The sequence below is a fragment of the Muntiacus reevesi genome, chromosome 16 (genome assembly GCF_963930625.1).
Source record: "Muntiacus reevesi chromosome 16, mMunRee1.1, whole genome shotgun sequence".
Classification (NCBI taxonomy): Eukaryota; Metazoa; Chordata; class Mammalia; order Artiodactyla; family Cervidae; genus Muntiacus; species Muntiacus reevesi.
In genome coordinates this window covers 60628057-60651695 of record NC_089264.1, presented here as the reverse complement: position 1 = coordinate 60651695, position 23639 = coordinate 60628057, and the positions used below count along the sequence as shown (strand labels likewise).

General features: G+C 35.6%; 1 protein-coding gene across 3 annotated transcripts in view; it reads left to right on the top strand.

Moving 5' to 3' along the window:
* The window catches only part of GABRA2 (gamma-aminobutyric acid type A receptor subunit alpha2), a 140122-nt gene extending 116869 nt beyond the window's left edge, over positions 1-23253 (top strand). For all 3 annotated transcript variants that reach the window (XM_065907372.1, XM_065907369.1, XM_065907371.1), the window contains 2 exons: positions 1657-1859; positions 16003-23253. In XM_065907372.1, coding sequence (XP_065763444.1) covers positions 1657-1859; positions 16003-16299 — 500 coding nt within the window. In that variant the 3' untranslated portion in view covers positions 16300-23253. The remainder of the gene's footprint in view (positions 1-1656; positions 1860-16002) is intronic.
* The last annotated feature ends 386 nt before the right edge of the window (positions 23254-23639 follow it).

Below are 23639 nucleotides of genomic sequence, written 5' to 3'. Positions count from 1 at the left end.
TTTCTTAGGTGTAGTACACCAGTTTGTAATCCCTAAAGAGAATTTCATTGATCTATATCATCTTCAATGCCAAGATAATATCAGTCTTTCAAAGTTTTCCTAACATTTTGCTGACAACACTGTTTTAAAAGGCATCTCATTATTGCTTTTTTTCCTTGATTGCTGATGAAGTTAAATTTATCTTCATGTCAATTGCATTTATGTATTTGTGTGTGCATGGGGGGATAGGTTGTTGTTTGTATGTGTGGGTCCATACTGTCTTGTATTCTGTTTAATTATTGTACTGTACCAAATTCTCAAAAGGAAACACCATCTAAAATCTTTCACAGTTTGATAGATGTTAACACAATATATTTCGTAAATGTGTTTTATAGTATTGACTCAGCAGCACGTGAACTAAATTTATTTTTAGCTAAATTTATCTTTCTACCTTTCATTCCTTCTAGTACCATCTTATTCCCAGATTCATTCATTCATAATTAAATAGAATTACTGCTATTTTGAATTGCTAACTCTATGGTAAGTGAGAAAAAAAGCTGCTTTATTTATCCTAAGGGAAAGTAAAAAATAAAATATGAAAGAATTTCATTATATGAATGAACATTTCTCCAGCCTTTTGATTCTTTTAATTTAATATGTCCTGTGTGTACGTAACTGGGCTCCGCAGGTGGCACTGGTGGTCAAGAACCCTCCTGCCGGTGCAGGAGACCTGAGACACGTGGGGCGGACCTCTGAGTTGGGAAGATGCCCTGGAGGAGGGCATGGCAGCCCACTCCAGTATTCTTCCTGGACAGTCCCGTGGACAGAGGAGCCTTGCAGGCTACAGTCCATGAGGTCGCAGGGAGTCAGACACGAATGAAGAGACTTATCATGCATGCATGCTTGTGCATAGTTAATCCTCTTGAATCTCTGATAAAGCAGGTACTGTAGACGTTTTGATTGCTGGTGTTGTGACTGTCTTCTGAGTTATTGCTTTCTTTTTACTTAACCATTGTGATTTCCCCGAACGACGTTCTTTAAACCAATGGAGGTATAAAGTACTCCTTAAAATTAGTGATTAATATTTTATAAGGTATAGCATTTAGTTGCTTGTTTTATTTTTCTGTAGATTCTAAGCCTCATTATTAAGGAAATTCCATCTTCACAATACTAGCCAGTCTAGAATTAATTTCATACTTAGCCTAGCTATGCTTAGAATGAAGAACTTCTTAATCATAGTTCTGTTGTGGTCACTAGTGTGGATGACTGGTCCATTGCTTAGAATGAGTCAAATAAATGATGAGTAAATTAATGTGAAGCTTTGTGAAGGATTTTTTAAATTAATGTTAATGGGAAATGGGTCAGTTTCAAGTACCTGCTTTCCTCATCGGAAATTCTACTTCAGTTTCACCAGTCTTTCTAACCTCAATGGTACTTAAGAGGAAAAGGAGATTCATACAAACAAAAATGAAAAAGCAAAGCATTTCAGAGTCATCACTTCAAAAAATATAATAACCATTTATGATAATTAACTTTGCACTATTTCCTTTCAGAAGATTTTTGTTTGTTGCTTTTCTAGTGGCTAAAGGTGGCAGTGAAAGTACCTTTTGAAAAACAATATTTCCAGTGCTGTCGTGCTGGTATTTGTTGATGGTTTTGCTTCCTGTCGTTTTGCAGGAGTAACAACTGTTCTAACCATGACAACTCTAAGCATCAGTGCTCGGAATTCTCTCCCCAAAGTGGCTTATGCAACGGCCATGGACTGGTTTATTGCTGTTTGCTACGCCTTTGTGTTCTCTGCCCTCATTGAATTTGCAACTGTTAATTACTTCACCAAAAGAGGATGGGCTTGGGATGGAAAGAGTGTAGTCAATGACAAGGTAAGTGAGAACTTCCCTCTAACTGTGATTAAGCGAATCCCTCAACCCACTTAGCTTGCAACAGATACTGTTCCTCAAATTTGACATTAAGAGCATTCAAACATAAAGCTTTCTTTTAAAGCATGCGCTTGCCTGAAATCCTTTAGGAGCGCTGGTGTTATTGCTTCTGTTAAAACCTCTTCCCAGCATCAGTTCAGCTCTGGCAGTCTGTCCAGTACTTGCCAAGTTTTCTACATGTGGCCTCTCATATAATCTCTACAGCTTTATCACTAGGATCTCTTTTTAATTCTCTCTCTCTGTCTTCTTTTATGAAGAAGGTATAGCTTAGTGAAGTTATTTACTTGCCCAAGTTCACACAAGTTAATGTTTACTTAAACCCAGATCTGCTTGACCATTAAGTTCATACCTTTAACCACACCGCTTTCCAGTAAAAAGATTTGGAAAAAAAGTGGGCATTAGTTTTTACCAATTATAGACTCTCAGGCCCCATCAGTGGGCTGAGTGCTCTTCAGAGATGGGGGTACCATCTCTGTTGCTTGGATGTAAAAGAACTAACAGGATTGTGATCGCTCCCATGCTGTTTGGAATAAGTAAGTAGGTAGGAATGCCTGGGCCTTGTCAGTTGCTCATTTACGCCACAAGAGAAAAAATATTTATCTTTAAGATTAACTTCTTTGGGAATTATTGATGTCTATTTCCGGTTTCAGGTACTGAAGGAAGCCTGAGTTTTATGCACTGATAAATAGGCCTTTTCTTTCTCAGTCTGCCTAAGAGGAGCCTTTGTATACATCACAATGATGTAAGGTTTTCTCAATAATAATAAAAAGCTCTACTTGGAGGGTTTCTTTTCTACAAAGTATCTACCTGAATACCCTTCCATTAAGTTTGGAACAGCATACTTGCTGATTTTCCTTTTCAGTTATTTGAATATAATTTTTTTCTAATTTATATGATGATGTGGACATTGATATTGTAGTCTTTTCCCTTAACTTTGTAAACTGTAAAAGTTTTAACAAGTGCTGGTTTATTTCAATTTATAAGCTATATTCTGTATACTAATAGTCAATGAGTAAATATTAAAGAAAATCTGATTAATTTTCTGTGCTTAACGCTTAGGTTATTTCACCATTCCCATCACATTTTATTGTTGATTTGTTTTCATTCCCCATATAGTATACTGCTTTTTCATTGCTATCTATGCAGTTACTTCTTTTAAGTTATATAAGTTACACATGCACTTTCATACTAACATTTTTTGAAGATAAAATGCTTTGCAAATACATCACAAAAGATAAATAGTGGTTTGTGATATAAATCCAAGTAGAAATATATTGATATTTTATTTTTAATGCATTGAGGTCCCAATCAAATTGACATTGTGATTTGGCATATCAAATAATATGCCTTCTTAACCACTGAACTTGGAAAATGCAAGTACCTATAAATGCAAAAAAAGCCAGATTCCTGATAATGCATTCTAAAAGCAATACCCTGACAGAGACAAATACTAGATTTAAGTCTATCCACATATCAGATCACATGTAGTACAGATAAATCTTGGTTGAAATCATTTATGCTCCAGCCTAATTTGCAGGAAAACAAGTAACAAAATTTGCATTGTCTCAGTTCTGAGTGTTTCACATTCAGTGGTTAAGTTAAAGGGACCTGACATCAGACTCCTTGCTTGTTGTTGACCACTTTCCATAGCTAGAGTGCCAAACACAGTGTCAGGCAATTAGTAGGCACTGCATAAAGTTTTGTTGAATAAAAAAATAAATTGATTTTTGCTATTAAATCTGGCAGTGTAATACCAAAGACAAGGCTTCTTTACCTGCATGGGAAATCTTTTAATACTTTACAGTGGTAAATTTAACAGGGGGTACTCATCCATTTTCATGATTCAAATACATTTTGGGAGGTTTTTTCCTATTGGAAATAACCAGTTTCTTAAAGCTAAAAGGATGCATAGTGGAATGCCTCAAACTAGCACATCTGCCTAAAAAAAAAAAAAAAGTGCAATTTACTCTGTTTTAGTTTTCCTTAGATTTAATTAAGTGGAAAACAGTAATTTTCCTGAAATACAAAGCTTTTATCCATAGGCCAAAATGGGATCCTTTTAGTTGAATCAGACTGGAGGAAGCCCTCATTTTTAGAGTTAGTAAACATGAGTAAATGCACTTAATGATCTGTCAAGCCAAAGCATATATAAAAAGTTATTTAAGGTTTGTTAACTGGCAAGTATTAATTTGTCTCATGAGGATAATCACTCAGAGATTCATATTAGTATTGTATGTTTGAAAAATAAATATGTATTTAAAAAAAAAAAAAAGAAAAATAAATATGTATTTAACATACAGTTTATATGTAGATTGTGCTCTGATGATCTTTAAGGTTAGTTTTCGCAAACAGATAAATAAATTCATTTGCTTCATATTCAAGCTAAATTTGAGCCCTCTATTAGAAAACAAAGCCTATTTTGCTCTGTGATCTTGCACAAGATTGTACACTACTTTTTGCCTCGGGTATGAAATTAGTTAACAAAATTTATCGATCTAAAAATTTAGTGCAGGATCAAATAATTCAACTTCACTTATTTATACCTTTTTGTATATGAAAGTATCTATTTATTCAACTTCCCAAATTCTTCTGGAACCTTCCTCAAGACTAATTCTTATACCTTATCTCTTGATTCCTTTTCCTCTTGTTCCTTTTTCAATATTAAACCATCAGTTATTATTTTCTTCTCTTACTTCTTCAAAGCCATCTTCTCTTTTTCAACTGCTTCCTGTAAGTTCCTGATGATGCCTAATATACTTAATTTACCATAAAGGCAAAAGCAAAACTCTCTCCAGATTCTGTCACCCGTTCCCCCATCCTCAGATTCCCCATTCTTCTTCTTTTTCCATTCAAGGTTATTGAAAGCATTGCTTGTAGAGTGTATGTTCTCACTTTCAGTTTAATTTTCAGCTCTCTGTAATCAGGTTATCTTTCCATTTATTGTCCTGTAGTTGAAGGATTCCAGCCTCTACATTTTCAAATCAGATAATTTTTCATTTTTCTTAAGGGATTCCCATTGAACCCACTGAATACTGTTATACTCCAAGACTCCATTTCAGGTCCAAGTCAGCAACTTTTTCTCTTCTGTCAGACCTTTAAAACAGGTCTTAGAATACCACCTTCCTTCCTTAAATCTTGACAGCTGCCACTGTTCATTCTGTTCTTTGAGATTCTTTGCCTAAGTTTGGAGCATGTCCCGCCTACCTAGCATTTGCTGTTATTTATCCCCAAAGACAGTCATTTAAAAGTATTTTTTTGTTCTTGCTATTACTATGTGATTCTCATTTTAGGGATTTTACTGAAAGTACTTGTAGGAATGTCAGCCACACTATGCATTGTCTACTGTTTATTTTCTCTGAATAGATAAAACCTACCCATCCTTAGCACAAATACCAGTGTGAAGTGAAGTGAAAATTGCTCATTCGTGTCCAACTCTTTGCGACCCCATGGACTATACTGTCCATGGAATTCTCCAGGCCAGAATACTTACTGGAGTGGGTAGCCATTCCCTTCTCCAGGGGATCTTCCCAACCCAGGGATTGAACCCAGGTGTCCTGCTTTGCAGGCAGATTCTTTACCAGCTGAGCTATCAGGGAAGCCCAATCCTCAGGAAATTTCTGAACACTTGCTCCCCTGACCCTTGAAAAATTATATCATTTTATAAGTATGCATAGTATCCTGCTCTTTTGCATTTCATTCTTTATTACAGCTTATAACTGCATGCTTAAGTCCTAGCTCCTTCACTGTTCATGGTAGCAGTGACCACATTTATTTTAATAAATCATTTATCCTTGGCCCTTTGTACAGGGCTTACTATACATATTAGATTTTAATAAATGTGGTGTGAATTAACTAAGCATAACCAAATCATAACCACAGCCCACACCTTTATCTTACCTTCCACAGTTATTATACCTTTCTTTTTAACTTCCAGGTTCGTATATCCAACAGGTACCCATGTTCTACATAAACATGATTTTTCAATCTTTGCATATCTCTTTTAAAAGATGAAAGAAACAGCAAGCAACCAAAAAGTAAAATGTCCTAAGTGCCTGTTTTTCATATGTATCTCACTTTATGGAAAAACCTAGTTTCACATACCGACAACTTGAAAGCATCCCTTGAGATCTAACCAGCTGTCAAATGTCCATTTTCCTACATGTCTGTCCATAGGCCATGCCCTTACCATCTTTCATTATTTTCAGTCTGTTTATTCTTCATTATCTCTAATCATGTCTCCTTTAAATCCATTCTGTATAGTAGTTCCAGAGGTATCTTTCTAAAACAGAAATATCATCATTTAGTTTTTAGCTCTTTAATGAATTGCTGAAAGCAATTTTTCAAGCATCTCAGCTAATATGGCCCAAATATTTAGCTTTCTGATACATTTGTTTACGTCATGAATGATAAGAAAATATTTTGCTGTTTCTTGTGCACTTAGCACGATGTGCCTGGGAATATCTCCATGTCAAAATGAGGAATATAAGATTCATCAAGTAAAGTTACTTGCTCCAGATCACACATCTAATAAATGGTGAATCCAAGATTGAACAGATCTGAAGTCCATGCTCATATTCTTCCTCTAGCCATTAAAAACACCCCCAACTACCCATGCCTCTCCCCATCTCCATGACGTTAGGTGTGTTGATCCCTCTTTGCTAAAATGCCCTCTTCTTTCTTTCCTCACTGATGAACTACTTATTCCCTGAGACCGATCCAACTGTATGTAATTGCCACCCACCATTATGCTTTTACAGTACTTTCCACAAACTCCTTTTATGTAACCTCGTTACCTTATACTTTTATTGTAAACAAAGTTAACAGTAGTTATATGATATAGAGGAGAATGGCTTTATCTTATTCGTTATTTCTCAGCTAATACCTAACATAGTGTTTAGCACATAGCTTTTTGAATTAAATTTTAAAATATACCTTTACTCTCTTAAGACTGTGTTTGCTTCTAAACATGAGTCAGTGGTTCTACACTGGCCAAGAAAAGCATATTCTTTGGAAATACACTGCATATTAAATTACTGAAAACACAGGCATAGCACCATAAGATCCAAACTAACATGAACTGTGCCACTATTTTGGGATTCACTCCATGGTAATCACATTGCATCATATTTCAAGTGTTTTTATTCATCTATTTGTATTTTTTAAGATCCTTCTTTGTTCCAAAAGCATTTCAGACAGTCTGTCAAAAGAATGTATGTCCTTAAATTATTATACTATTTTATAAATAGAAGTGGAAAATCAGGATGAAGGAAAGTAGACTGCAGATGTGCCCACCGTTTGGGCCAGAATATTAACTGTGGTCCACGTCTGTGCTGTGTGCATTAGTCGCTCAGTCATGTCCCACTCTTTGCAGCCCCATGGACTGTAGCCCGCCAGGCTCCTCTGTCCATGGGGATTCTCCAGACCAGAATACAGGCGTGGGTAACCTATCCCTTCTCCACGGGAACCTCCTGACCCAGGAAGTGAATCAAGGTCTCGTGCATTGCAGGCAGATTCTTCACCAGCTGAGCTACCCAGGAAGCCCAGTCCATAGCTAGAATAGCTAAGATTCAAATTCTAAGCTTCTTGGCTATGAGAATGAACCGTAGGGGGAAGTTTATTTCCCTTTAACCAAAAAATGGAAGTATAAATTTCCTCAGAAAAAAAAAAAATCCCATACTGAATTCTCTTTTTTAAACAACATGATATAGCTTTTATATTAGAAAAGGGCTTCTCTTGTAGCTCAGTTGGTAAATAATCTGCCTGCAATGCAGGAGACCCGAGTTCGATCCCTGGGTCGGGAAGATCCCCTGGAGAAGGATATGGCAACCCACTCCAGTATTCTTGCCTGGAGAATCCCAGGGACGGGGGAGCCTGGCGGACCACAGTACATGGGATTGCAAGAGTCAGACACGACTTAGCAACTCGGCCACCACTATATTAGGAAACGTTGGGTGCTGTTGCAAGTATGTCAGCATTTTCCCAATAAATGCAGTAATTAGTTTCATATTGATGTTTCTTGTAGTCCCCTTCAATAAAAGCTGAAGGCATTACTTTAACTTACAACTCAGTGAAGGCAATTCTTCAAGGAGCTAAGCTAATATGGTCCAAGTGTATAGCTTTCTCATGGCACAATTTTATCCAAGGAAAGACTTTAGAGTACTTAGAGAAGTGGATGGACTGTATAACCTTCAAACAATCTTCTGTAAGTATCACTTTTCTTAGGATGGTTAGCAGACAGTTAGCAATACCATTATCTAATCAGGGAGCACCTTGTTTTTTTACAAATAATGGGCTTTCTAGTAGCCGAAATGACTGTAAAAAAGCAACACTGTATGTAGAAAGAGCATAGATTTGCCACTTTGGAAACTTGGGGTTTTCTCCAAAGACTATTGTATTTAGTATTATATTTATGAGCGCTCCATTTCCTTATGCTAACGGACACTCTCTGAGATTCTTTCCGACTCTGAAACTGTGATTGCTATTTTCATTTGTATGCAGGTCATTTCAGTACTAGGTGTCTACATTTTAGCTAAGGCGTTTACTCAGTTTACTAATGCATCATTTTATCTAATACTCTAAGAAAACCGAGATTGATTTGCCACAATGGTGTAAGACATTTTGATTTTTATAATCTGGAATTTCCCAGACTGAACTTTTAAGTATATATTTGGACACTCTAATAAGTAACCTCAGGATATTCTGATTCTTATAAAACATCCTTTAAAAAATAGAGTTTAATAGTATGTGTTATAATTCCTTCTCATTCCACTTAAGTAACAGCATCAACAGATTCTATAGCAGCATAATTTTCTTTTTTCCCTGGATAATGTATAAAAATAAATCATTTACTGCTTTAGTGTATAACCATATTTTCCCACTTCTCTTTTATATGTCTCAATCACAAGTAAAACAATTTCCACACATATGTGGAAATTCCACAGTGTTATTTTTCAATTGAGCTTATTTTATTATTTCCTAGTCTTCTACATCTATAGATGGTGCAATTGAGGACTTTAGGGATAACTAGATAATATAATTGTAGAACACACTATTAGAATTCACTTCTGTTAATCTAATAAATACTTATTATACTCTTCAAAATACTTTGTATGGTTATATGCATTGTATATACTTATATATATATATATATATCATTCCAGTAGATGTCATTCATTTATCATGAAACATACATTTTTTTGAGCCTGCACTGTGCCAGGGACTTGCTAGAAGCTCTGCATTGCCTAATCTCTGCCTTCAGGAAGCTTACAATCAAGTGAAAGAGGAAAGAATGGAAACAGTTTTATGTGCCCCTACAGAGACAAGCACTGAGGTGTGTGGAAGCACAGGAATGGGTGCTTTTGCAGTAGGTTATTATGTCTCAATAGATGTGATCTTGAGCTGAGTCAGTATAAAACAGATGCTACTAGGGACCGGTGTGGCTTGATTATCAGCTGCTAGCTCGATTGTGGTATCATTCACAGGTGAGGAAATACAGTTTAGGGCATCATTCACAGATTAGGAGGATGTACAGGATTAGGTTGGGAGTGAAAGTAACCTGATTTCATTTCTGGATATTTTATGTCTTAAGTGTATGTGGGATATATATGTGAAGAAGTCTAGTGAAATATAATGGGTAAAAATTCTGGTGAGATAATTCAATCACCCCTGTATTGGTAGCAAAATGAATTAAGTTACTTAAAATTAATAGAAAAGAGCAGTGCCAAATTGCCTTCGTTTCCCTCATCCTGCTTCCATTTGGTTTTATTCTTCACACTTAACTTTATTTTCTTTACTTATATTATCAGCCATATCTGGCCTTATTCATCAAAATGTATAGGTGACTTACCTAAGAACCTTAGAGTAGACATATGGAATTAGTAAAGTTAGTCTGTAAGAAATTAGATAGTATGAGCTATCAGAGCTCACCTACTTCTCAAAAAAAACCCCACAACTTTATCTAGGGACACAAGTTTTAAAAATATATCTCACGGCAGTAAGTATTTTCGTGTAACAATAGAATTCATTGCCCTATTTCTTTTCAGGGGTCTCCAGATTTTAGCATAAGCCAAAGGTTAAAATAAATAAAGTAAAATTAGTATGTGGGGTCAAAATGCCGTGGTCCAAGTAGTTAGCATGCTGATCATCGGACTTGATCAGAGGTTTGCCTGATATTCAAAGAAGACTTCATAACATGATGTCTACAAACTTGATTCTTTTAAATAGAAGTTAGAAAATCCCATGGATGGAGGAGCCTGGTGCAGGCTACTGTTCATGGGGTCACAAAGAGTTGGACACGACTGAGAGACTTCATTTTCACTTTCACTTAGTAATGAAAAGGACAAGGTAATATCTACTAGTAATGGTCTAGAGTATGGATATTCTTTGATACTATTACTAGCAGATCTGTGTCTTACAAATAACAGTAATAGAACACATTATGTGGACTTAATCTATGTACTCTGCTTTAGAAGATCTTAGAATTAAGTTGGGCTTCCCAGATGGTGCCACTGGTAAAGAACACGGCTGCCAGTGTAGGGGACATAGAGACGTGGGTTTGATCCCTGGGTCAGGAAATCCCCTGGAGGGGGGCATGGTAACCCCCTCCAGTATTCTTGCCTGGAGAATCCCATGGACAGAGGAGCCTGGCGGGCTACAGTCCATAGTGTTGCAAAGAATTGGACGTGACCGAAGCAACTTACCTTGCATGGAGAATTAAGTTATGAATTAGTAGAAGTCAGCTATGATTTTAACAGTTTTTTTCCCCTATACCCATGTTTTAAAATTTAAATCTGTAGGAACAATCTGCTTTAAGACAGATTTGTGGTAATCATCTTCAAATGTAATGAAGGGGAGTTATTATCCCTTAAAAACAAGATCTTGGAAGAGTCTGAGTTAGAAAGGCTTTCCAGAGCTGTGGCTAAGAATAGCTGTTTAGCTTTATGAGGTGCCCGACCTTCATTCAGTAAATTGGTGTGAAATTATAGGTGCCAGCTACTGAGTTTCAGCTAGAAATAGTACTCATGGCTGTTGCACTTTCCTTGCTACTGGGTTTGAAAATACTCAAGTTCCAAAGGAATATTTTGAAGCCAAAACCCATCATCTTTTTGAGCTCTTGAGTCTACCTCTGAAGTTTATACTGATACTCAGAAATTGAAGCTATACTTTGAACAGTGAAGAGAAAGTATGATGAAATTATGTCTTTTGAAGTCATTTGAAGCAGTTCTAATGAGATGGATGAAACTGGAGGCCATTATACAGAGTGAGGTGAGCCAGAAAGATGAAGAACATTACAGCATACTAACACATATATACGGAATTTAGAAAGATGGTAACGATGGCCCTATATGCAGGGCAGAAGAAGAGACGCAGAAGAACAGAACAGACTTTTGAACTCTGTGGGAGAAGGTGAGGGTGGGATGTTTCGAAAGAACAGCATGTATGTTATCTGTGGTGAAACAGACCACCAGCCCAGGTGGGAGGCATGAGTCAAGTGCTCAGGCCTGGTGGGCTGGGAAGACCCAGAGGAATCGGGTGGACAGGGAGGTGGGATGGGGGACCGGGATGGGGAATACGTGTAACCCAATGGCTAATTCATATCAATGTATGACAAAACCCACTGAAAAATAAAAAATTTAAAAAAAAATTATGTCTTTTGGAATGATAAGAAAAGTTATGAACATATGTTAGAATGATTTTTAACACTGCTTATTTTAATGTCCAGCACTGGTTGGGATGAAATAAAGAACATCAACATACAAATATAAAAAACATATTAGGCTGATATAGACTAGTACAGCCCTTATGGGTTTTTATAGCTGATGTCCATTCAGACTGGTCAGAGTATCTGTTCTGATTTGTTGATGTTCCTGCTCTAGAGTTTGTTAAATATTTTTACTGTCTCCTGTGTATTTATGTACCAGTGAAGGGAATTCAAGTGGGGGGCAGGAATGGCGTTGGTAAGAGTTAGTACAGTTTCTGACGCGACTGAGTGACTTCACTTTCCCTTTTCACTTTCCTGCATTGGAGAAGGCAATGGCAGCCCACCCCAGTGTTCTTGCCTGGAGAATCCCAGGGACGGCGGAGCCTGGTGGGCTGCCGTCTGTGGGGTGGCACAGAGTCGGACACGACTGAGCGACTTGGCAGCAGCACAGTTTCTATCTATAGATTCCTCTTACAGCGAAGGATATTTTACATTTTATGTTTCGTTGTATAAATGACTAGGTCCTCTGCCATAACTCTTGACCCAACATGAACATCTGTCTTCCACAAAATCATCTTTGTTGTTGTTGACTTGCTAAGTCATGTCCTCTCCTTTGCAATCCCTTGGACTGTAGCTCACCAGGCTCCTCTGTGATTCCCTAGGCAAAAATACTGGAATGGGTTGCCATTTCCCTCTCCAGAGGATATCCCCAACCCAGGGATCGAACTCAAGTCTCCTGCATTGCAGGCAGATCTTTACCACGGAGCCCCTGGGAAGCCCGTAACCAGCACTGCACTCCACTAAATGGTTACGGTTTTCAGGGCAATTCAAGTGCAGGGTAGTTCATTTGATCCTCCCTGCAGTTCAGTACAACTTTGGTATAATTCTCTCTCTTTTAAATCTAGAAACTGAAGCAAGGAGAGTTTAAAAAACATTCCCAAGGTCCAGATTCTCTATAACTGCAATTAGATGTCATTTTAAGTGATACCGAGGTATCACTGCAATAATATAAACACTAGATGTTAGGACTTTATGCATTAAAGACATATGGGTTAACGTCTTTTAGAAGACTGACCTAGTGATATAAACTCCAGTTGGAATATTTTGAGAAGAAGCACTCCCAGGGTTCACACGGCTTCCGCAAAGATAAAGTCACATATCAGGCTGTTGAAAGCAGAGACCTGGAAGCCACACACATTTAAGTGTCTGCACTTCTTCAGTCACTTAGACAGGAGAGCTGGTCCTGTCACAGAGCCTCTTCAGCTTCCGTTTCTGACGGGCTAACTTGGGGGTTGCAACATAGAGCTTGTTTCTGGGCCAGTAGTGACTGTTGTCACCAATGGTGTGTTAGGCTTGACACTCAACCTGACATATCCTAGTGCTCAGTAAGTGTTAGCTATCTGTACCACAGTTATATGCTTTCCCATATGTAACATGGGAAAACCTGTTTATAACTTTCATAAAGCTACAAATGATAATCTCTCAGCCTTTTTTTTTTTAATGCTCCTAGCAAGTCTGGAAGAATGCCTTATCAGCGAGGGAAAGAGGTGAGGGGGAAACCAGATGGCAGTGAAGAACAGGGAATGCAGGCTGTTTACAGATCCTCCTGGAATCTCAGAGGCCTTTTGTTACTTCACTTGAGCATTTTGAGAATTCTTATTCAAAATATTGATACCCGAAATTCTGTTCTAGGTCAATTGGTCCTCTAAATCTGTTAACTTACACTGCGTGGGGCTTCCCTGATCGCTCAGTTGGTAAAGAATCCGCCTGCAATGCAGGAGACCCTGGTTCAATTCCTGGGTCAGGAAGATCCCCTAGAGAAGGGATAGGCTACCCACTCCAGTATTCTTGGGCTTCCCTTGTGGCTCAGCTGGTAAAGAATCTGCCCACAATGCAGGAGACCTGGGTTCAATCCCTGGGTTGGGAAGATTCCCTGGGGAAGGGAAAGGCTACCCACTCCAGTATTCTTGGGCTTCCCTTGTGGCTCAGCTGGTAAAGAATCTGCCCACAATGCAGGAGACCTGGGTTCAATCCCTGGGTTGGGAGGATTCCCTGGGGAAGGGAAAGGCTACCCACTCCAGTACTCTGGCCCAGAGAATTCCATGGACTGTATTGTCATGGAGTCAGACACTACTGAGTGACTTTCACTCACTTATTCAAAATATTGATTCTCGAAATTCTGTTCTAGGGCAATTGGTCATCTAAATCTGTTAACTTACATTATGTACTATTTTGCTTAATTCATTGCTACCTCAAATTTGTTTGCATTCAGGTAACTAATAGTGTGTTTATATTAGTACAGAACTGCAGTTGCTAGTTTTTCAGGTTTTATTAAATAGTATTATTTAATGTCATGTAAATATTTTCAGGTTTCATTAATTTGGCTCTATATTATGTGCCTACCTCATAGAAGGAATCAGGCCAAGGTTATGATGGTGAAGAAGACAGATACAGCACCAACTTTCATTGACCTTAGATTCTAATAAGAAAAGAAGAGTGTCAATCAGATAATCACACAATTGAAGAAAGAGTTTACTCATTTTGAAGAATGCCATGATGGAAATAAACTGGGTGCTCTGAAAAATTATAGGTGGGGAGCAAGGATGGCGTTAGATAGAGTAGTTAGGGGATCCTTCTGGAGGAAATAACATTTAAACCAAGACCATAATGTGAGAAGAGACTGCTCATAGGGAAGATGGGATGGAGAGAAGCCTTTCCAGGATGGAGAAGTAAGACCACTCGGTGGCATTTCAGATGTTCTGAGGAGCTCCAATTCTTATGTCTATGTGCAGAAAGAATTCAGTGAGAGGCAAAGTGACAGATAAGAAGTGGTTCATTAGAGCAAGATGCTCATGAGACTTAAAAGTGGGCAGGTGAGGGGGTGCCACACCCCAAGAACTTAATGGGCTACAGTTTTATAATCAAAGAAAGAGAGGGGAAGGGGGGAAGATCACCTTATTCCTCATTTTTTGAATAGACATGATATTTCCATCACTAGTTCCTCCTCCATGTCAGGAAGGGGAGTTTTCTTATCCCTACATGGTCAAGCCCAGATTGTCATGCACAATGGAAATGAGTGAAAAGGTGGCAACCCATGCTAAAAATGGTAAATCATCGCAGGTTTTAGTATAATGTTACCCTGTCCTTATATTTTTGTTTTTAGTGTATGCAAAGGAGTGTGTCCTAGGAATCATTAATTTATTGAGCTCACTGGGCAGGATGTAGGTCTCATGCCACAATTGTTTAATTGTTTGGGGGCATGTCTCATGCTTCCGTTGCTTGGTTTTATTGCTAAGCCAGCCTGGTTGGTTTTGTGGTTAAGCCAACCTGCTTTCTAGAGTGATCATTAACTTGCAGGGGTCTCATACTTTTTTCTTGACTCACAATTCCTTAGTGGGATTAACTATTTACTTACTTTATCTCTGTCTTACTAGTAAATAGTAAATCCCTATTACTTACTTTATACTTGTCACTATGAGAGGTAGCGTAGCCAAAGCCACTGACCAAAAAAGTCCTCTGAATACAAGCGATTTCTATGAGACTGATGCATAATGAATAAAAAAAAAGACACCATGGTAGAAGTGTTGATTTCATTCTAAGTTCCATGAGATGGTCTCTTAAATGAGACTTAAGCTCAGAAATGACACCATCCAATTTAAGTCTTAAAGATTCCCCGTGTGGGGGCTGTAGTTTGACTAATTATCTCCCAACTGGGAAAGCACAAAGCAACGCTGTTGGTCCTGGCAGGAGGAAACTGTGACCCGGACCAGAGTGGGTGAGAACTGGATAGGGAAATCTAAGGAGAAAAGGATGTAGATGAGCTAGGCAGAAATCCAAACGTTTGTATTTCATCTTCCTTTATGTCTTTAGTATTTATTATACTACCATCTGCATACGGATACAATTTTCTACCATTGAGTGAAAGCATTCCTATATGATTTTGACATGAAGGGGAGATATCGTATTCTATTATGAAGTTAAAGAAGTTAAATTTTCAATGCAAAACTTGAGAGCATTCACTGAAGATGATCATTCCTCTTGTTAAATTATTTCTATATTTCGTTTATTCATTCACTCAGCAAATATTTGAGTAACACATAAGAGTAAAAAATGTATCATTTTGTTAAAATTGTATTTTTAATTGTTCTATATAAACAACAAGAAATGTTTCTCCAGGAAAATGGTATCATTGATTTACTCTGGGGATTTCCTCACCCTTGTGGTTTTAGGACTTAATTAACTCCATTTATTTCCCTAAATTCCTTGTTTCTAATGTATGATGATGCTTATCAAAATACTTTTCTTCAGGATTTGAAACTGGAGTTTGGAAAATATTAAGAAGAAGTCTTAATCCACATTCTGTTAACTCTTGTGTTTTTTCAATAGAAAAAAGAAAAAGCCTCTGTGATGATACAGAACAACGCTTATGCAGTGGCTGTTGCCAATTATGCCCCGAATCTTTCAAAAGACCCAGTTCTCTCCACCATATCCAAGAGCGCAACCACGCCAGAACCCAACAAGAAGCCGGAAAACAAACCAGCTGAAGCCAAGAAGACTTTCAATAGCGTTAGCAAAATTGACAGAATGTCTAGAATAGTTTTCCCAGTTCTGTTTGGTACATTTAATTTAGTTTACTGGGCCACATATTTAAACAGAGAACCTGTCTTAGGGGTCAGTCCTTGATTCTAGGCGCAGGTTGTCTTTGAGATGTATAGCGACATTACTCTTGGCTTGTTTTGCCATGTTCAGTCTGACTAATAACTGCTAATTTGTGAACCAACATGTACAGTGTGTATATAGCATCACAGCTTGTAGACCTCTAATGGAGACACGCATTTGCTGACCAATGGCAGAAGGCGCCGCAGGCCCACTGAGCCGTTGCCTTTTAAAAAGATTTACCCTCAGAATTGGTCTAAAGCAGTTTTCAGGTGATCCGATTTATTTTCTCTTATTCTGACAGCAATGAAAATGGAGATCTTATACCACCCTTTATGGACCCTTTTGATTTAGGTCTGACATAGGAGTATTTTCTACTCTTACCTAACTAGAAAGTAAAATAGCATTGTCTTTCCAAGCTGAATTCCTCTAAATAACAGAACCTCCTATCTTTCCTTCTCGAGTGCTCAGAATCCCTGCTAATATAATTGGAAGCTTAGCACACATCTGAAGAAAAACTAGAGATTTGAAATCAGCTTCTAATTACTCTGTTTACTATCTATAGCCATGTACATACTACGGCATGAGAAATTCAAATAATTGTGAATCACCCTGACAAGATGTTCGGTATGCCTAGGATTTAATAGCTATTGGAATGGTCATCACATGTTTCACATCAGAGTTTATTTGGAAGTAATAATTGAAATCCTCCAGATTATTTTAATCATTGGAAACTACCTTAAATTTAAAAAAAAGATGATAAATAGGTCTTAGTATTTCCAGGTATGTGTTGTATTGAAATTGATCAGCTAAATTTTCTTGGTGCTGGAAACTGGAACAGACATCCAGTTTGGCTGCTGTGGAGCAACATTCATATTGGATTAGAAAACTGTGCCAAGAACTCCCATCAGTGAGAATTCATAGGTGTCACAGAGTAAATACGAGCACTTAGACGATTCTCTCCTTTGCTGTTTACTGCAAATTCTGCCTTAAGGCTTCTTTTCATCAGGACTCAGAAGCCAACTAATTACAGAGAACAGGGCAGTTAATTGGCACATTTTTCTGTCTTGAAAGCAGCTCTTTCAGATAAGAATTAATGTAAATTCTGCTTTTGTAAATTGCAACTTTAAATTTCTCTGACTCAAATTTGCAGCTTTGTATATGAGAAGAGGTTTTGGTAAGAGTTGAACATTTTTAAACTGAAACTTTAAAGCATCACCAACAGATTGTGGATTAGTTCAGGTGCACGAACAAAACACACACACCCACAATTAGCTCAATTAGGGTATGTACACAAATATTTAGCTAAATTAGAAACCACGGTTTTCAATTTTATATAATTACTAATTATTAATGGGCAAAATTCGTTTTCCTTTTAGAATTTAAGATACTCTTTATGCCCCTGAAATATGTTACAGAAATTATTAATTGAGTCTCATGTTATTAGACTCAGCATTTTGGGTAAACTTAAAATCCTTTAAACTCACATATACATTAGCAGTTATTAGTTGACTTTTACTAATAGATACACCTTTATGATGGTGTTTTTGTAGAGACATAAGTAGTCAAATAGTGGCATTTCTTGCAGTTTTGTACAGTATTTCAGTATAGTGCATAAATAGGTATGTTCATAAAATCAATAAAAGAAGTTATCTTATGGAAGCAAGCGAAATCACAGCAAAAACTGCTATTCTTTTGCATCGTTTATGGTTTTTATTTTTTTCATTTTTTTTGTTTCAGTGTGATTCTGTTATGTGCTTTGCATGATTGTATTAATACCAAGGTCACAAATGCATCTTATTAACAGAATTTGCCGTGAAGACAGCCCTGACATTAAAAATTCCCTCACAAAAGGTAATCCATAATCTTTAATAAAATAAACTTGTTCCATGAGCCAATAAATGTATTGTTTAATTCCCTTCCAAAGCACTTTTTTGGTCATCTAAATAGTTTTTAAAAGTGCACTTTATTCATATACTGCAATGGAATATATCCTATTTTCTTACACATTTAAATATGTCATAGCTCTTCCAGGTGGTTTAGGGAAGGGTACAGTAGTCTAAGACAGTACACAATGCTTGAAGGCAAACAATAAAAGTGCTTTGTATGGTATGTGTTGTTAAACATTTTAAAATATTGTTCTTATAAGTTCTGCATTTCCCCTTAATGTGTGACTATACATTATAAATTTATAAATATGTACATATGTAAAAATATTTGTAAATAGCAGTTTCTGTAGGACAACAGAAAAAAACTCATCTATACCTTTGCAAAAGGCTGCTCCTACATTGATGGTACCTGTTTATTAAAATTTATGGTAGATTGACCAGAAAAGTTATCATTACTGTTATTTTTACTTTTAGTTTTAATTGTTAAAATCTTATTTGAACCTGATAACATCTTGACAGTTGAGATAGTCCAGTAATGTGGATCGGGGTTTTCTATTTTTTTTAACTTTCTTCTTTTTTTTTTTTTTAACACACTTCCTAGTCTTTTAAAGTTTAGATAAATTGAAGCTTTAGTCTTGCTGGAGAGAGGGAGGATGCTCCATGGTAAAGGATTTTAAATTATAGAACAAGAGTCTTTACAATTATTCTCCCTTCCATAAATCCTTTTAAAAACACAAAATAAAAGTGACATGGGTTTATTAAAAATAAGATTAATAACTTCAGAAAACATTTTTACTAAAATAACAATAGTCTCTTTGGCCCATAATATCATGATTATTTTATGCAGTTGTATATTGACATAAAGAGGTATGGTATGTACAAAATGTAGATAAACATATGTACATATATAGAGATATAGTCTCATTATTGTATAGTTACTGCTCTGATTAAACTAATACAATATTTGTTCAACAAATATCTTTTACCTCCTGCTGTTTTCCATGCCATGGGGATGTGTTAATACCACTCATCTCATGTCCACAGAATTTAGTTAAAATCAAAGTGCATCTCATTCTTGTAAAGACTTTAAATCAAAGACCAAATATAATATATAAGCTAATTCATCACTGAGAATTGATTAATAAGTTATGAGATCACGAGTGTGCTAAGATGGTGGCTGTTTTGCTATTTTCTTCTGTTTATGTTTATATTTGCTTGAATAGAAAATGGAACTCATACAAAACCACTGAATAATTTTTTTAAACTTCAGTGATTTTTAAAGTGCCAGTCTTAATGTTTAGCAATCTTTTCAGGGATCTATTTCGAATTTATCTCAGGTTTGGATAAGTGATCCCCTAGAGCCACATTTCCAATTTTTTTTTAAAATAGTTCATCGTTTATTTAAAAAGAGCACAAAAGCTATCATTTCACTTATATTTTTTTGGTATATATACATATATATAAAGTTTTCATGATACGGCTCTTTTCATATTGCTGGTTGAAGGAATTCAACTCTGCCATGATGTCATAGATCCTAGAAGGGCCCCAAAACCGTGTGGAGTCTGTTGATGTTGTACTTTGACATGGCCTGTCATCAATCCAATGTGAGGATAAGGGAAGGTCAGGTCCACCTTCTGCAAAGTCATGGTTCTTCAGCATCTATCAAAAATTTTTTTTTTCCAAATGCTTCATACTTATTACACTCAGACAGTGCCTGTGAAATACCAAAATATTTATGACTCATTTGAAATTTGGGACCTTATTAATAGCTTTATTATATTGGTTTTCCTTTTATTAGTCTTCAGGCATTCCTATATCCATCTGCATATTTTTGAAGCAATTCTCAGTTTTTTTTTTTTGCCTATAGAAAGAATCAGAATTTCAAATTATGAGTTGATCAATTGTTACCCTGTAATGCATTTATTTTCCTTTTAATTTAGGTCTCTGGCAACCTTGGGTTTACCTCTTCTTAATCCAAAGTATCCAGAAGCATAAAATTAAAACTGGGAAGGGGTGTGGTTATTTTTTAACACTTGCATACTTAGAGACCAGAGACACTGTATCAAAGTCACTCATAATAGTATGGATAAGACAAGTAATGATATTTTTCTCTATTGAATTCATGCTTTAAAAATGAAATTCAATATTTAATAAAACTCTTAATATCCATAATCTTGCATTTTCAACATTTATATGAAACATACTAATCTTTTTCATTAATATTTATACACTCATATTTTCATCAAATTAAAAAAAAATGTTAAGACCTCAAAAAAAGGGAAAAAAATTCAAAGAGAAAAACCCACTTGAAAAATGTTTATTGCTAGCTAAAGCTGATGAGGCACCTTCCCTTTTTAAGTCCTAAGAAAGGTGAGAAATTATACATACATAAGTATATACAGAGATATTTAACAATCATGAGTCTATCAAGGTAAGCATCATGATTAAAGTACTAAGATAGATTAAGTTCATGTCAAAGGCATTTTGGAAAGGTAATTAAAATCCATTTCTTATAAGTTTATATCACTTTCTCAAAAATTCTTAATTATCCAACATATTTAGATCACAATTTTCAACCTTATTTAGGTCAAATATTCTATTTTGCCAGTTTATATAAAGAACTTTTTTTAATACTTATATACCCCACTTCAAATCACTTTCTCTATGATGAAGTTAATACATAAATTAAGATTGCCAGTAAGAAATGCCAAGGAATAGGTTTAGCCGTCAGTTTATAGTAATGCTCTCAAAGAACCTTTAAAAAGGCCTTAGCTTTGATTAGAAATAGGGGTGTGTGTGTGTGTGTGTGTGTATTTTCCAAGTATAAAAGAATATTTTGAGAAATTTAAACAAATTTATGAACTAGAAACAATTTCTTTTATAATGAATGTACTTCCAAATGTAGCTCTTTTTAAACTGGTAATTAATTTAGCCAATAGAATAGGTTTTTTTCAATAGATCCAAAAAACTTATTCACTGGAATTTAGTCTGGAGCCCCACATAGTTAGAAATATCCTTTCTACAAAGGTGTAAACATTTTTCTGATGTATTTTTGGTTGACTCTCTTGAGCCATTAAATTTAAAATAATATAACAATTGCGCTTGTAAGATAAGATAAAAAAATCTTTGAATTTCAAGTTTCTCAATGAGAGTTTGTTAAAGCCTCTATTATATTTAATATCCTGTTGATCATTTGCAAATAGCAAGTCATCTATATATGTAATTGATTAGTTCTACACCTTTTTTGAATTGTAAAGCAACTAAGAATCCATGTTTTGTGAAAGCTGCTGTTCCCTAACATTGGTTGCAGTTTAGTTTCTGGGAATATATTACTTTTTTCTTTTTTGGTCTGTAGGTATAATAATGTATAAAGAAGATTGAAGTTGATTAAGCATACAAAATACTAAGCCCTTCCCTCTTTATTTTTCTCATTTCTTAAAAAAAATGACAGTTATTTTAGGGGTTGGAGAGACTTTATTTGCTATATTATTGGTTCTATGATATTCAAAGCCATTGAACTTCAAGGATTATTTATTGATTTCATCAGTTTGTTGCAAATTGCTATTTATAGAAAGAAGTCTAATCTGACACCATATAGATGTTGATGTTGGCACTGTGTTAAATTAGCTTAGTTGGTATAAAAAAATGTTTTTAATGCTTTGTTTATAGACTTACTTTACCACAACATGCTGCCAAACCAGGCTTATGTTATTAAATAAGTGTAACTCTAACAAAATTTATTTGTGAAAACAATTGGTATTAAGAAAGCAAAACAAAGGTGTTAGACACAGAATTACTTTAGGGATGATGACTTAAAGATTTGTCCCCAGTTATTTATTTTTAAATACTCAACACAGTAGTTGAAGTAGTTGGCTGTGTTTTAAACCAGCATAAATGTGAAGAAGTTTAATGTATGATTGGAAAGACCTAAATAAAACTGAACTTTGAATTATAATTTTCATGAATTAAACATTATCATCCATGGATAAGTGCTTGATTGTAGATCTTGGACTCCTGCTCCACAATTGATTTCAAGTTTATTGGTATCTAATTTTTTAAAGATTCTTTTGAGCAGATAAAAATTCAGGTTTTAGGGTACTCCAAATAGGATTGTGACCTTTCATGAAATATTCCCATTAGAGGTCACAGGCATGGAAACAAGAAAGCTTCATATCTGTTGCTGGATCAGAAAAGTAAAAAACGAAATGGAAAGGAATGATTTCCTCTTGCTACGTATTAATAATACAACTACATGCATAGAGAATGCATGACAAGTTTCCACCACTAAACTTTGAGCATTCATTAATCTGAGATTTTAAGGTGACAATATGCTTGTATGGTAGGTTTTCTAGTTGGAAAAAATCATTCTAGAGCTAATAATATTTGTAATTTGTGACCTTGCTATAACTGGGAAAAGTCACTATTTTTTGTATGTAAAATAATTTGACCTTTATTGAATGTGTCAGTATGCTTGCTGTTTAAAAATTCCTAATTAATCACATGCAAATTAATGCTAAACATTATCTTTTTTGTACTTATTAAAATTAATTTAAGTATATTTGATCTGAAAATTGTGGGGTTTTTTTGTACTCTAATCATTCATTACATGTTTGCTTACAAGAATTGAACTTACTGTAAATGTGGCTTTTTATATTGGGATAGAACACTAATATTTTGTAGTAGTGATTTTAAATGTTATCAGTTTCTTAACCTTCTTTTTAAAATAAAAAGGTTATAGGGTGAGAGGAAAAGTCCAAATCTCCTTTGAAATTTTAGGGGGGAGGATCATGAATAGTTAACATTGATCTGTTTAACACTTTAAGAAAGTGGTGCTATGGAAAATATAAAAGTTCACCCAGATAATTAGCTCCCTTCTATCATAAAATGTGTCACATTTACATGAAACTTAAATAAAATAAGTGATTTTCTTTTATTTAGATAGACTCAAGTTCATCATTCTATTTGTTAAGCAGAAATCTTGCAACTTTCCTCTTGAATCTATTCCCTTAATTTAATGCAATATTATGGAAATTATTTCTTCTTTGAATCATTGTTATTATTGCTAATGTCACTGAAATTAAATGCTTTTAAATGTCAGAAAGTTAAATAACAAGGCATTTTTTTATTAGCATGGTAAGTTCTCATGCAATATTTCTCAACCCTATCCACACTTTAAAATTACCTGAGGACTTTTCAAAAACACTGGTTCTACCCTAGTCAGAATCTTGAGAGAGGAGAGGTTATGAGAAATTTTCTAAACTCCCCAAATAAGTCTACTCTATAGCCATGAATGAATACATTTTCATTTTATAAACCTATCATGGACTTTTTCTAATCTGTTTCTTTTTTGGAGACTTCTGCTTGCTTTTTCTGTAGCTTTTAGTTTAGTCTATATTAATAAAGAAAAAACAAACATAAAATTAATGAATGTTACAAGTTAGGTTTTTACATAATATAATGAATTCAAATGAAGCTGCC